This window comes from Camelus ferus, chromosome 11 (genome assembly GCF_009834535.1).
Source record: "Camelus ferus isolate YT-003-E chromosome 11, BCGSAC_Cfer_1.0, whole genome shotgun sequence".
Classification (NCBI taxonomy): domain Eukaryota; kingdom Metazoa; phylum Chordata; class Mammalia; order Artiodactyla; family Camelidae; genus Camelus; species Camelus ferus.
In genome coordinates, this window is record NC_045706.1 from 16,174,480 (window position 1) to 16,188,692 (window position 14,213).

Consider the following 14,213-nt stretch of genomic DNA (forward strand, 5'->3'; position numbering starts at 1 on the left):
TGAAATGTGATAAAAGAATCTTTCCAAGTATTCTCAGCACGGGGTGTGGGCACAGATGTAACTTCCAGACGGTCTTAAAAAGGCAGGGTGTCTTTTCCTGGCCTTGGGTGTTTGCTGCCTGTGTGATGTCACTTCATCTTCATAATGATCTGGATTTATGAGGACCCGGATTTGGTGGCTCAGGCCCACCCAGGGAGAAGGCGAGCCCCACTCCAGATGTGGCCCTGGTGATGCTCTCCATGCGAGGCGACCATCCTCAGTGTCAGGTGGGGATCACCCCTTTCTCGATTCCCACCCTCCCCCTGCGCCTCCTGCTGGGTGCCCTGAGGGAGGGGAGGGTCCCCACTCCCGCTGGGGACTGCCCCTGTACTGTGAAGGAAACTCATTGCTCTCCTGAGGGCCCGGCCCCTCCCTGGCTGAAGGCCCCCCACTCTCTTTACCCTCCCGAGAAGGCGGCCAAACAAAGCACATCTGTCTGCAGGGCTGAGGCTGCATTTTTGGAGCCAAAGTGTTTGGATTCGAATCCAGGACCTGCCACACCCAAGTCCTGCAGGTCACTCAGGCATGTTACTTCATTACATCCCTGAGATTATGTCCTTTGGCTCTTTCAGTATGAAAATAGTCTTCATTTTGTGGTGTGATGGTGACAATAGATGCCACTGTTTGTCCCCCATGTCCAAGTCTCTCTTTGGAAACTACCCTCTTACTCGGCAAAATAAAAAGTGGACAATCGTCTGGCAACCTTCTGTTTAAAAAGGAAGGTGAAAGTTACCAATACAAGGAATCTGAAAGTTCCAAAGAAACAAAGCTTCAGTTTCCTCATCAGAAAAATGGGGGTCAATGAATTACATTAATAAATAAATAAGTAAATTCAACTTGAAGTGCTTAGATCAGTGTTTGGCAAGAGTAACTGCTCAGTAAACAACCATCACAGTTACTATTTTATTTTTCCACCCCTATTATCACTCCCTGATCGCCCCACAATGGGTCCTGAGACGCCTCCTTATTTGACTGCCTGCTCCCCTCCAGTCGACATCCTCCCCAGCTCAGGTGCCTTGGCCTGGAAAGCCTGCAGAGTCCTCTGCAGACTCCTGTGGGGCACATTCCAGTGCTGGACCTGATTAGCTTGCTTCGTGGGGTCCAGGGTCAGCCACTTTCCTGGGAGCCCCACCTTCAGCGCTACTCGGTTATCCAGGAAGGCGGAAGCTGCCCTTTCCAGCTCTGTTAGCTTCCCTGGGGCCACCCCTCGACAGCCAAGGTGCCTCTTCTGGATCAGGGCCGGCTGAGGTCACATTGGTGGAGACACAGCTGCCTTGGCTTTTGTGGTGGTTTTTAACATGATTTCCCCGCAAGATCTGACATTAGATACCTATCTCTTAAGAGTCAGGGATTCGCACCCTTTTTCTGATGTCGCGAGAATAAAACATTTTGGCAGAAGTTTATCAGCCACCTGCATCTCTGTCAACTATTGAGGGATGTGGTTACGTTTTCTAGATCATCACATCAGAACCTCTCTCTCTCCCTTTCTCTCTCTCTCTCTCTCCCTCTCTGCCTCTCACTCTCCCTCTCTCTCTCTCATCCAGATTTGGTTCCATGGCTGAATGGCGTGTGTCTTAACTCACATCCCCACTGTGCCAGTCCTGGGGCTGTGTGTCCTCAGATCCTTTTCTTGTCCCTTCTGCTTTGCTCTGTATCATAAAGAGGCTGACCCTTGCCACCACCCTGTAGGCTGGCTGCCCACTGCACTCAGCCAATGGGAGACCCTGGCAGGACACTGGGGGTGGGGGGCAGAGAGAAGTTGGGGTATTCCTCCCTTTCTTTCTCGGGCTTTCCAGCAGCTCGTCTGCACTGTGGCTCCTAACAGGTCCTCCTTGCTCGCAGCTCCCATGAGGTGCCCCTTGCCCTTGGGCTCCAGTCCAGGCGGCGGGGCTCTCTGCTGACTCGAATCCCTGGGCTGTCCTGTTTCCCTGGGTGGCCATGTGCAAGAGACATCCAGCAGACTGTGCACTGTCTGCTCAAACTTAGGATATCTTCTTCCTGATCTTTCGCTTTAAACTGATTTTACATACCCCAAAGCAGCATTAATCATTTCTGAGCAGGTGAACCCCAGGTTAAGAACGTCTCCTCTGAAGGCTTTTTAATGATAAGTACAACGGCTGACTCATAGTTCTTTGGGCGGGAGGAGGGTGGGGCAGGGTGACAATCAGATAGCAGGATCCCCAGGTTTGTGCAGGTGAAGCCACGTCACCTGCCAGCCTGGGAACGTGTGCAATTCTCTTCTCTAATCAAGGAAGGCAGACGGGTGCGGGGGAGGGGGACTCCGCAGGCCTCAGGAGAGGGGACAGGGAGAGCGGGGAACACTTGCCCTCTTTCTAAACCGGGGAGTGGGGGGACAGGCTGCGCCTGATTGCTCTTGGGATGCAAAGTGGGCTCAGTGCAGCCAGAATCTTCTTTGCCAAGAGAAGCCAGAAACTGTGTTCTTTCCGTGAAATCTCTCAACTTAAAAAAATTGGCAACTAAGTGAAAGTTTCCCAAAACACTGGGTAGCCAAACAAAGCACATCTGTCTGTGGGGCAGAGCGGCCCTGATCTTTACTCTGTGACCTCTAACTGATTACTAAGGACCGAATTAAATCTCCCTACGTTACTGGAGATTCCCTCTGAGGCAGGAAAAGCCCAGCCCTCCTGGCCCTGCGGAAGTCCCAAGTTCAGCCTGGCGTGAACATCAATAGCCAGGTTCCACACTGAGTGCATCCAACTTAGCCCATAACTGATTCCTAACCACGGGGTCGAAGGCCAGAGAGAGGTCAACAGAAGCCACAGACCAGCTTGTGCGTGCCTCTCGGACCTCTCATGAGGCGATGAAAAGCACAGGCAGAGGTCAGGGCTGGACCGCACATCTGCAGGCCCCTTGCCCCTCACAGAATGTGCTGCAGAACGCGCTGGAGAGCCTGGCTGGTGATTCTCGAGGAGGAGGCTGCGCATCTCATCTGCAGTGTCTCAAAAGCCAGGAGGCCTGAGATAGGAAACCAAGTGATCTCCTTTGGAGGCGGAGTGGCAACAAAAAGTTTGCAGGACGGCCTCCATTCCCAATCTGTTGAGTGATCTTGTGAAAAGCAAGTCAATGTGCCTCAGTTTCCCCATCTCTAAAATGGTAGTAAATACATATGATCCAAGCACCCCTGAGGATGCTGGCTGAGGACCACATCTGTGGACGTGAGAAAAATAAAGAAAATAAGCTGCCAAGGAGTAGAGCGGCTTTTGAACTCTTTCTCAGGTCCCTCATTTGGCTGCAATAAATAGAAAACTCAACCCTAAGTCAGGAAGGATCTTGACCGAAAGCGAGCCAAAAAGCAGCCTAAATCTTAGAAAGAAGCAGCCATTCTTTCCTCTGTCACTCTCCGGAGCGGCTGCCCTCAAGCTCCCTTGTCGTTTCACCAGCGGATGTGAAACCCAGCCCCCTAACTGGCTACCAACCAACGCGAGGGCCCCTGATTACCAGTATACGGTGGCGTCACTCCAGGTCCCTAACGGAGTTGGCTGCAGCCTCAAACTCCCCGATTGAACACTCGTCAGAAGTCTAGCTGAGGGAAACAGTGTTGATCGAGGGGCCTAAAGAATGGGGCCAATCTCTCCCAGAGACACACGAGTCTTCCCCGGAGCAGCCGAGCCCCCGAGAGCCCCCGAGAGCCCCCCGCCACCCGCGCTGCTCAGGTTCGCGCACGCGCTCTGCTCTGTGCTCAGCGCCACGCCACCTGCTCACACGGAGGGACAGTAAGAGACAACCCTGTGGAACTCGTATTTCCTGTAAGGATGTTCTCAAACATGTTTATTACCCGGCACGGTGTGTGTCCCTGTGATGAGGTCCCATGGGAAGGTGTTCTGTCTCGTCGCGGTGGGGGAAGGAGCTGTGTTTTTATCTCTTGGATATTGACTCATGTACCTGAAACCATCTTTCTCTCTAAGTCGCCTGCCAGATGCCCAGAGATAAATTTGTGGCCCACCTCTCACAAACTTATGAGCTACTCCACAGTTTGTGTACTAACCTCCCTCCAGACTTCATTTACTAGATAAAAAAATCTATTGTATTGGATACATTTAGGTAAATTGCTATAAATCCTGGTGGGACCAAGACAGGCTTATACACAGACACTGAAGAACTACTAAAACAAAAAGAATGTACATTTTTGTGGGTTGGCTACTTTAATAATTCTGGCTTTATTTTCTCTCATATCCCCCAAACAATTCTGTGCTATGTGATACTTGGAAGGCGAGTTTGCACATTTACTGAAACAATAGGATACTTCCACTTATTTCTTGAACCCCCTTTCATGGCCAGCATGGGGTGATTTCTGGATCGAACCCAAACTTGGGACTTGGGGCCCGTGGGTTCCTCTGTAGGCCAAGTGCAGTGGATGCGGGGTCCCGTTTGAGGATTTACTTCAACTGTCTTAACAACACGGACCTCTTTTGTGGAAGCAGAAGGCGCTCCCAGCAAATGTTGGCTGCAGATACGCTAGCCGAAACGTTACCACGGTCACGGCCCTTCCTTGAACAATCTAAAGTATATTTCCCTCTGTGTATATTTGGTTATTCAGATGCTTTAAAGCCCAGAAAACAATCATAGCTGAGGCCATTTCTGAGATGGGACTAAAAGAACCTACTTGGAGACAGATAAAAATAATGAGAATCTTGCTGTCAGGAAAGATTTAGAAAATATCACTAGGCATTATTAAAATTTAATTTTTTACTCGACTTTTTGGTTCTCCTTTCCAGTGATAATGAGCAGGACTGCACACCTCCGCCTTGCTGGTACTTGTTTTGTGCAATAAATTCAGCCTTCCAGTCTGAAGACATTTCAGACAACAGTTTTGACTGCTATAGGCTTATTTTTTACCCTGTGCTGTGCTTTTGAGTCTTCCTATAAAAACCAGTTCATGAGATAATTTTCCACAAGGCCAGTGGAACTAATAAAAATCAATTTTGCCCAACTGGTTCAGAGAAATCTTGGGAATAGCCAAGGCAGAACTGAAAAAGAGGGGGAAAAAAAGAATCAATGTATTCACTAATGGTTGACTTCATAGAGGACTATCAAATTAGCTGACAGGAGATGCTAGCTGTTGGAATTTTCCTTTCGGCTTGAACAGAACACCTTTTAAGGGTCTAGGAAAGGCTTTTCTTCCCAGTGGTTGAAGTTACTTGAATGTAGTAATTGTGAGTTGCCCATGCCCTGGGTGACGAGGCTGAATTTGGGCCTGATGGATGGCGGCCTCTGCTGAAGTCAGGCCTGTCCTTCTATGTAAGAGAAGCTGGTTTTGTGAATGGGTGCGCTGGGTTTTATACAATTTACCCCAAAGCCACAGGATCAGTGGGTGAGGGACTTATCAGTGTATTCCAATACCCCAGGTTCTTAAAACATCCTCATCGCATCTCCACCAAGACCACCCATCTGACTCCCCATTTTGGCTTCCTGCCAATGGAAGTATGATCTCAAAGGGACACGTCTTTAAAGATCCGGAAGCAAGAGCAGGGTGTGGTAGCATGTAGACCACGTGCTCTAAAGCACATACTTTAACTACCACCTACATTCCTTAGTTCAAGACACTAGTTGGTTTGTGTAAAAACAATTGCAAGCCTTTGCACAGAAAAAAAAAAAAAAAAAAAAAAAAAAAGACTGAAAGGAAATGTAGCCGAGCAGTGAGCTACACACAGCAGCCAAGGGTTTGCATATGGGTGGTGAGTGTTGTTTGCTTTCTATCTTTATGTATTTCTACATTTTCTTAAATTGTGTATTATTACACATACAGTTATTATTTAAAACAATGCTAAACTAAGAATTGAGTCCATTGGAAAAAGAAACATAATAATTTATTATGTTTAAGAAAGAGGGAATGTGTGAGAAAAAGAAAAACAATGGTAAAATTTATTTGTCTTTTTGGGGGCCCTTTATCATCCAAAGTGCTTCACACAAGTGCTTTTATTTAATCTTCATTCCAAGTCTGTGACAAAGATATCAATGTTACCGTTTTTCAGAGGAGAAAACTGAGGCTTAGGGAGGTTAATTTGCCCAAGATCGCACAGCTCGTCAGTGGCAAAGCTGGTGTTTAAAATCGGGTCCAATTTCAACGACCACGCGCAGAGCCTGGTGGGAAGAATAATGGCTGGCGTCACGGTGCATCTTCCATTGCAGCTCACTTTGCATTTATGAATCAAATCAGGGATAACAACATCTGTGCTTTTTTTTTTTTTCCTACCTTCAAGGTTCTTAGGATGTTCAAATTAGTTCATGCATGCAAAAACAGAAAAATTCAAAGTTTGCCTTAAAGAGATAGGGTGCTAGGATAATACTTCACATAACATTGGTGCATTGAGAGTTGCCATAAAGGCCATTCGGATACTGATAATTTTCAAAGAAAAAATACACTAAAATAGAATTAATACTAAAACTCCATTGAAAAGACTTGTTCTGGATCATTCAGAAGGGGTGAGAGGGTCCTGTCTTATCCTACCTGCCATGAAGACCACCAGTTTTTTTGCCTGTAATAAATCAGGTAAAAAGCAAAGGTTGTAAATACTGCATATATTATGACCCTACTTTTGCAAAAGGGAAAAGCATGTATAAACGTGGACACAAACTGGAAAGATATACATTGAAATGAAAGTAATGATTGTGTCTAGGTTTTGGGATCATGGTGATTTTTTAAAAAAATCTTCTATGACTCACTGCATTTTCCAGATTTTTTTTTTGTAATGAATATGCGCTATGTTTACAAAAACAGGCACTATTTATCAGCCTCCACACACAGATACAAAAACATTACCTTCCTCCTTGGATAAGATTGCAAAATAAATTCTGAGCTTTGCAGTTGTTTGAATTCTGGTGAAATAAAAGTTTATTTGGAATGCATTTTAAATTTTAAAACGAAGGGTGTAGCTACCCCAATTTCCTCACACAAATTGGGCTCAGTCTGTTGAGGGCTTTTGCCATATACAACTTGACTGTAAAACATCAGAGGTCAAGACGCCGGGGAATACACAGTGCACTTGGAGGAATAAAACAGAAACATGCCTGGGACGGCCACGGTGTTGGAAGGCCTGTAGTGCCTGGTCTGATTCCAAAATGACCTGAATGTTTGCATGGTGGCCTCAGAAGGGGATGGAGTGCTTCCTGTCACAGCACACAATCAGTAGCTTAGCAGAAAAGCGCCACCCTGTTTGAAAAAAACAGGGCCCAGTTCAGATTTCAAGCAGTGCCACCAAGGAAGCTATTTTTAAGGACATAATTGCATTTGCAGCATCTGGTATTTTGCACACTCCATTTTTATGACTTCAGCATGATACATGTTCCGTAAGACAAACAAACAAGAGAGATTACGTGTGGGACGCTGGAGTCATGTCGAATATTTCTAGTATCGAAATCTTATAATAAGCCCTAGAGATTATTCCAGGGCCAAATAAAACATTACCCAACGTATAGGACGCCAGAATGGGGAATACTTGGCAGCCGAGGAGAACGGGGATTTACTTCATTTATTAGGCCAGTACACAGCCTCAGATGCTAACATGCACTGATAGGAAATGCCAACATTTCAACTTAAATCAAGACTCGAGTCCATAACATCGACACTTCAGCAGAAGATCACAAACAGCACAAATCTGGGTTTCTTGTACTAATTGGGGAGGTTTTCTAATTTGCTTATGATTTCTGCCTGATGTGGAGCTAATCTTCCTCCGGTTACCTCCTAACGCTGTCTAAAATAATCCGCTTACTCCTGGTCTGTCCGCAGTACTTTATATCAAATACCACTCGCTTCCTCAACGCAGCCACAGCAAAAGGCAGCCGCGGCCCCGGCCCGCCCTGCGCTTCAGCATCGCCGGCAGATGCTCCTACAGACAGAAGCCAGGCAAGGAACAAGGGTGCAGCCAGGCTTTTGAATAAGTAAGAATGATGAAATGCGTGCTCAACAGCACTAATTAACAATGAAAGCATAATCTGATAACTGTTTTGAAAAGACTGAGACAGATAATTTTGCTTTCTCAGACAGACAGGCAAAATATTTCAGGGTGTTCACCAGCCTATGTAATTATCACTATCAACATCCAAACTCGGTTCACAACTTTTTTTTCCCCTAAACATGCCCCCATTCCACTCCTCTCCCCCTTCCTGCCCCAGCACCTTTTAAAAGTCTCCTGTAAACATTTAGTGACTCATCCTGGAGGTTTTAGAGGTTTTAATTGATATGGGCCAGCAATGCCATTTCAGTAGTATTATTGCCCTATCTTGACTCACTTTTAATGAGTTAGATTTAAAAAAAAAAAAAAAGAGTTTTGGGGAAGGGAATGTGTTAATTTTCACAAAGTAGAATATCCCAGAATTCTAATTCTCATTAAACACACTGTAAGGACATGTGTGCTGTGAGGAGGGAGGGGTCCCCAACACACAAAAGCGATGTGGGCTGTGGTGCGACATCGGGGGTGGGGGTGGGGTACAGCGTAGTACTGAAGCAAAAGCCAGGCTCTCCTCCCAGCTGGGCATAGCTGTGCGACCTTAATCAGGACACTGTCTCCTTCTGGGCCCGCATTTCCTTATCTTCAAAATGTTGGGTGCAAGGTCTGGGGGATTTCTAAGATTCCTTCTGCCACTAGGAATCTACGGTCCTTAATGAAAAGGTTCATTTTTTTTCCCTTAAAAATGTGCCTATTCTAAACAAGCAAAACCCAACTCCTCTTTTCCCGTTCTGTGCAACACATCATATTCGAAAATATTTCCCTCAAATTTTCAGAGGTTACTGAAGGGGGAAAAAGTTATATTGTTTAATCCTGCTTTATAGAAGTTTGCTGTTTTATTAGAAAACAACCCTGAACAGTGATCAGTAAGGTATACGGACCCAAAGTGGGGGGAGGGAGGAGGCAAGGAGAAAGAGGCCGCCTTCAAGGGCCTTGTGGAAATGTATAAAACAAGCAGCGAGATAGTCCTTTGCCAAACACTGTCATAAATTTTTTATTTGGCAGCTAACATTCTCACTAGTTTTCTTGGCAGCAATTGGGACCTTTAGCAAGAAAGGTGCAGGAGAAAAATACCTTGTTTAGAGATGTTTTCAACACTTTCTGGGATTTTTCAGAACTTCTGCCTGCAGCACATTTTTACAACTACAGTCTCCAATCACCTGATGAGTGGGTGGTGGGGTTGAACTATTTTTCTTTAAGGAAAAAAAAGAGAATACAGGGAGAGAAAGCCAACAAGCAAGGCTACCCCCCTCTGGCCTTCCACCGAGCCCATCTTTCTTATTTTTCATGGTAGGTATTTTTGATATCCAAGTGCTTAGCCTTCCCTGTCTAGACAAAAAAACTGAAAATAATATCAGAATGTACCTTTTGTTGGGCCTGATACTATCTATATTGTATTCCCCGATGACAGAGATAAATGAAAGTGAAACAGGCTAATGACTAGGCCATTTTTCTTACACAGTTCTGCCCAAAACAGGTCCCACCTGCTGCCTCTGGGTCAGTTAATGGGCTGATGTCAGCACACGCAGACACGACATCACACTGTTGAGGGGGAAATGCGTGGCGTGAAAGCTCGTGGAGCTGATCATCAGCCGTCTTGGGGAACCTCAGGCCCTGAAGCTCTTTGAGGAGAAGGACTGGGAATTCTGGGAAATAAGTGGCCAACATCCACAAGGAATTGAGGATAAGGTCTTTTCATTACAACCACATCCTAAATACTTTATGCAGACTAGCAAAATTCTTGTACCAGGGGACTTCCAGCTCTGAGTGAAGAGGTCCACAAATTCACTATCCTCCCCCCAAGTTTAAAACTGAACAGTTGTTAAAACAATGCTTTCAGGGTTCTGGATAATGACTAAAGGCAAAAGAAAAAAAAATTGAGAGGTGTTTATTCATAGAAAGCTGGCAGAACTTTGGGTAAGAAGATCCCTACCTCACCCCCTAACTTAGTTGGCTGGAATGATGGTTTTATGAGGGTGGGACTGCTAGAGAAGGCTGACTTGATTTGGAGCAGAAGGCAAAACCCATGCTTGGTGGCACTGTCAATAAAAGTAGCAAACTCTGTAGGAAACTGAATGGGAGAAACAGCACAATTCTGCTAGCCCGGGGTTGCAGTCCTGGTTGGGGTGAGCTACAGACCAACCAAAAATGTGATGGGAAGACCCTGGAACTGAGAGAGCCATGGATGTGCCAGATAAGCTATCCTCACATCTTTTGTCGATTGGGAAAATATGCGAATGTGCTGGGAAGACCTGAGAGACCCCAGTGAAAAGTCAGAGCCAAGGCAAGCTTGAGAACTGGCTGAACTTTGAATGTTCTTCTCAACCCACATACAGATTGTTTGGCAGAGGATGGAAGCCTAACGGGTTCAAGGTCTTTGAGCACAACCTATGCTTGATCATTGGCTGGCCACTAAGCTATGCACAAAGGGGCAACTCCTAGGAAGCAAGGCTCATAAAATAAAAATCAGAATTAAAAAAAAAAAAAAGCAACAATTGAGTAGACTGCAGGGGAGGTAGACCCTGCAGATTACATTCAGGCAAGCTACTTAAAACCATCAGAATCCTGAGTTGTTACAAAATATCATCTAAAATGTTTAGTTTCCAGCAAAAAAATTATGACATGTCAAAAAGAAAAAAGAAAAGGGAAAAGGGTAATCATATTCAGGGGGAAAAAGCAGCCAATACAAACTGATTCTGAGTGACTCCGATGTTGGATTTAGCAGACAAGGACTTCAAAGCAACTATTGTAAACATATTCAGAGAATTAAAGGAAACTATGTATAAAGAATTAAAAGAAATTATGATGACAATGCTTCAACAAATAGGGAATCTCAACAGTGAAAGAGGAACTATAAAGAATTCTAGAGTTGAAATGTACAATAAACTAAATGAATGGTAATTAGTGAACTTGAACATCTGCCAATAGAAATCATCCAATCTGAAGATGAGAAGGATAAAAAGTATTGAAGAAAAATGAGCAAAGCCTCAGGGACCTGTGGGACAATAACAAGCATACCAACACATGTGCAATGGGAGTCCCAGAAGGAAAAGAGAGAAGGAGAAATGTGGCAGAAAAATATATTTGAAGAAATAATGACTGGAAGAGAAAATCTTAAAAGCAGCAAGGGTTCAAAATAACTCATTATGCAGAAATAAACAGTATGATTGATAGCTGACTTCTCACCAGAAACAATGGAGAAGAGAGTTAAACAACATACTCAAAGTAATAAAATGGTGGGTGTAGGAGTAACCTGTCTACCAAGAATTCTCTATCTAGCAATAGCATTCATCACAAATGAAGGTGACACAGACATTTCTAGGTAAAGAATGAGAGAATTTTTTATTAGCCTTATAAGAAATACTAAGTGAGAAATACTTCAGGCTGAGAGGAAATGGTACCAGATGGTAACTCATATCCACTGAAAGAAATGAAGAACACTGGAAATGGTAAATATGTAGGGTAAATATGGAAGACTGTATAACTATATATTTTCTCTTTTCTTCCCTTAATGTGTTTAAAGAACATAAAGATTGCATAAGCAATAATTATAATTACAACAATCAGTATTGTTTGGTTTATAATATATAGATATGACAATCATAGTACAAAAGAAGAGGAGGAAAATGGCCATATTGGAATAAACTTTCTATGTTTTATTAGAACTAAGTCAGTAGTAAGCTAAAGTAGATTGAGAAAATTTAGGATATATATTGCAATTCCTAGAACAAAGACTAAGAAAATAACAATAAAAAATGTAGTTAAGAAATCAGCAGATGGATTAAAATGGTACACACAAAATATCTATTTTTTTAAAAAGAAAGCAGAAAAGAAGAACCAGAGGAACAAAAATACAAGGCAAATAGGAAACAAACAGCAAAATGGTAGACATAAATCCGACAAGATAAAAAATCATACAAATGTTACGGGACTAAGTGATTCAATCAACGGCAGATTGTCAGACTGGATAAAAAAGATACAACTTTATGCTGTCTACAAGACACATATGCCGTCTAAAGAGACACACTTTAGATTCAAAAGCACATATAGGTTGAAAGTTAAAAGAAGGAAATATATATATATTATATATATATACACACACACACACACCCTGCAAATAGTAAACATAAGAGAGCTGGAGTGTCTACATTAATATTAGACAAATGGACTTTAGGACAAGAACTAGTCCTAGAGACAAAGACAGAACAGTTCATAAATATAATAGGGTGAATGCATCAAGAAGATATGGCAATTATAAACATACAAATATCTAATAACCAAGTCCCCAAATCCATGAAGCAGAAACTTACCAAAGAAAAGAGAAATAGAAAGCTCAGTAATTATATCTGCAGATTTCAATAATTTGCTCTCAGAAAAACTGATAGAATAACCAGACAGAAAATCAGTAAAGGAGACCTCAATACTATCAGCCAACTTGACATAATTAATATTTATAGAACATCTCACTTGATAACAGTAGAAATACACATTCTTTTAAAAATCATGTGATAAAGCCCCCAGCATAGTACATATATAGGCCATAAAACAAGTCTAAATAAATTTAAAAGAATTTAAATAATAAAAAGTATGTTCTCTAATTACAACAGGACTGAGTTAGAAATCAACAATAAAAGAAAGTAATTTGGGAAATCCCCAGATTAGAAAATTAAGTAACACACTTCTTATAAATCCATGAGTCAAAAAAGAAACTACAAAGGGAATTATAAAATGTTTTGAAATGAATGAAAATAAAACAATAACTGTCAATAAAATTTGTGGGATACAACAACGCAGAACTTGGTGGGAATTTATTTTCCTAATTTGAAGAAAAAGATTTCAAATTAATAATCTAAGCTACCACAATAAGAAATTAGAAAAAGAGCAAATTAAGCTCATCACAAGCAGAAAAAAAGGAGTAAGGGTTAGAGCAGAAATCAAAGAGCTTGGAAAGAGAAAACAATAAAGAAAATAAATGAAACCAAAAGTTGACTCTTTGAAAAGATCAACAAAACTTGATAAACTTTTAGCTAGAATGACCAAAAAAAGGAAGAAGACATGATTACCAATATCAAGAATGAAAGAGGAACATCACTACTGACTTAATAAAAATTAAAAGGATTAAAAGGAAACATTCTAAACAATTTTATGTCAAAAAAATTAGACAATTTAAGTGAAATGTACAATTTCCCAGAAATACACACATTATAAAAACTGACTCAAGAAGTCATAGGAAATCTGAATGGACTTTTAACAAGTAAATAAATTGGATTAGTCATTTAATTTTAGCCATTTGGTCATCGTCTCACAAAGCCCAGCACCATACGGCTTAAATAATGAATTCTATCACATATTCAAAGAAAACATTCTTAAACTCTTTTAGAAAATACAGAAGAGAATACTTCCTGACTCATCTAAGAGGTCTGTATTACCCTGATATAAAAGTTAAACAAAGACATCACAAGAAATATTCAACATGAACATAAGACACCAAAATCCTTTACAAATATTACCAAACTGAATCTGGCAACATACTAAAAGGATTAAACACCATGACTTGCATTATCCCAGTAATGCAAGGTTGGTTTAATATAAGAAAATCAATTAGTGTAAATACACTGCATAAATAGCATGAAGGACAAAAAAACACATGCTCATCTTATTAGACACAGAAAAACATTCAGCAAAATCTAACACCCATTCATGATAGGAACTCTCAACAAACCTAGAATAAAAGGGAACTTCTTCAACCTGATAAAGGACACTTACGAAAAACCGATGGCTAATGGCATGCTTAATAATGAAAGACTGAATGCTTTCCCCATAAGATTGGGAATGAGGCAAAAAAGTCTGCTCTTACTACTTCTATTCAACCTTGTACTGGAGGTTCTAGCCAATGCAGTCAGGCATAAAAAAGAAATAAAAGGCATCCTGATTATAAAGGAAGAAGTAAAAGTATCTTTATTCACAGATGACTTGATTCTGTGTGTAGAAAATCCTAAGGGATCTACAAAAAAGCTAGTGGAACTAATAAATGAATTTAGCAAGGTTGAAAGATACAAGATCAACACAAAAAATCAAATGTATTTCTACATACTAGTGATGAATAGTGTGCAAATAAACTTAAGAAAACAACTTAATTCAAATAGTGTCAAAAAGAATACAAAACTTAGTAATAACTTTAACAAAATAAGTATAAGACCTGCACAC

General features: G+C 42.0%; 1 protein-coding gene across 7 annotated transcripts in view; it reads right to left on the minus strand.

The window, feature by feature from the left end:
• VTI1A (vesicle transport through interaction with t-SNAREs 1A) overlaps nucleotides 1–14,213 on the minus strand; it is a 341,791-nt gene that overhangs the window by 21,423 nt on the left and 306,155 nt on the right. The window contains exon 9 of one of the 7 annotated variants that reach the window (XM_032490936.1): nucleotides 5,855–6,141. The exons of 4 other annotated variants lie outside the window; for them this stretch is intronic. In XM_032490936.1, coding sequence (XP_032346827.1) covers nucleotides 5,988–6,141 — 154 coding nt within the window. In that variant the 3' untranslated portion in view covers nucleotides 5,855–5,987. 2 more of the 7 variants (XM_032490937.1, XM_032490938.1) reach the window with 2 other exon arrangements.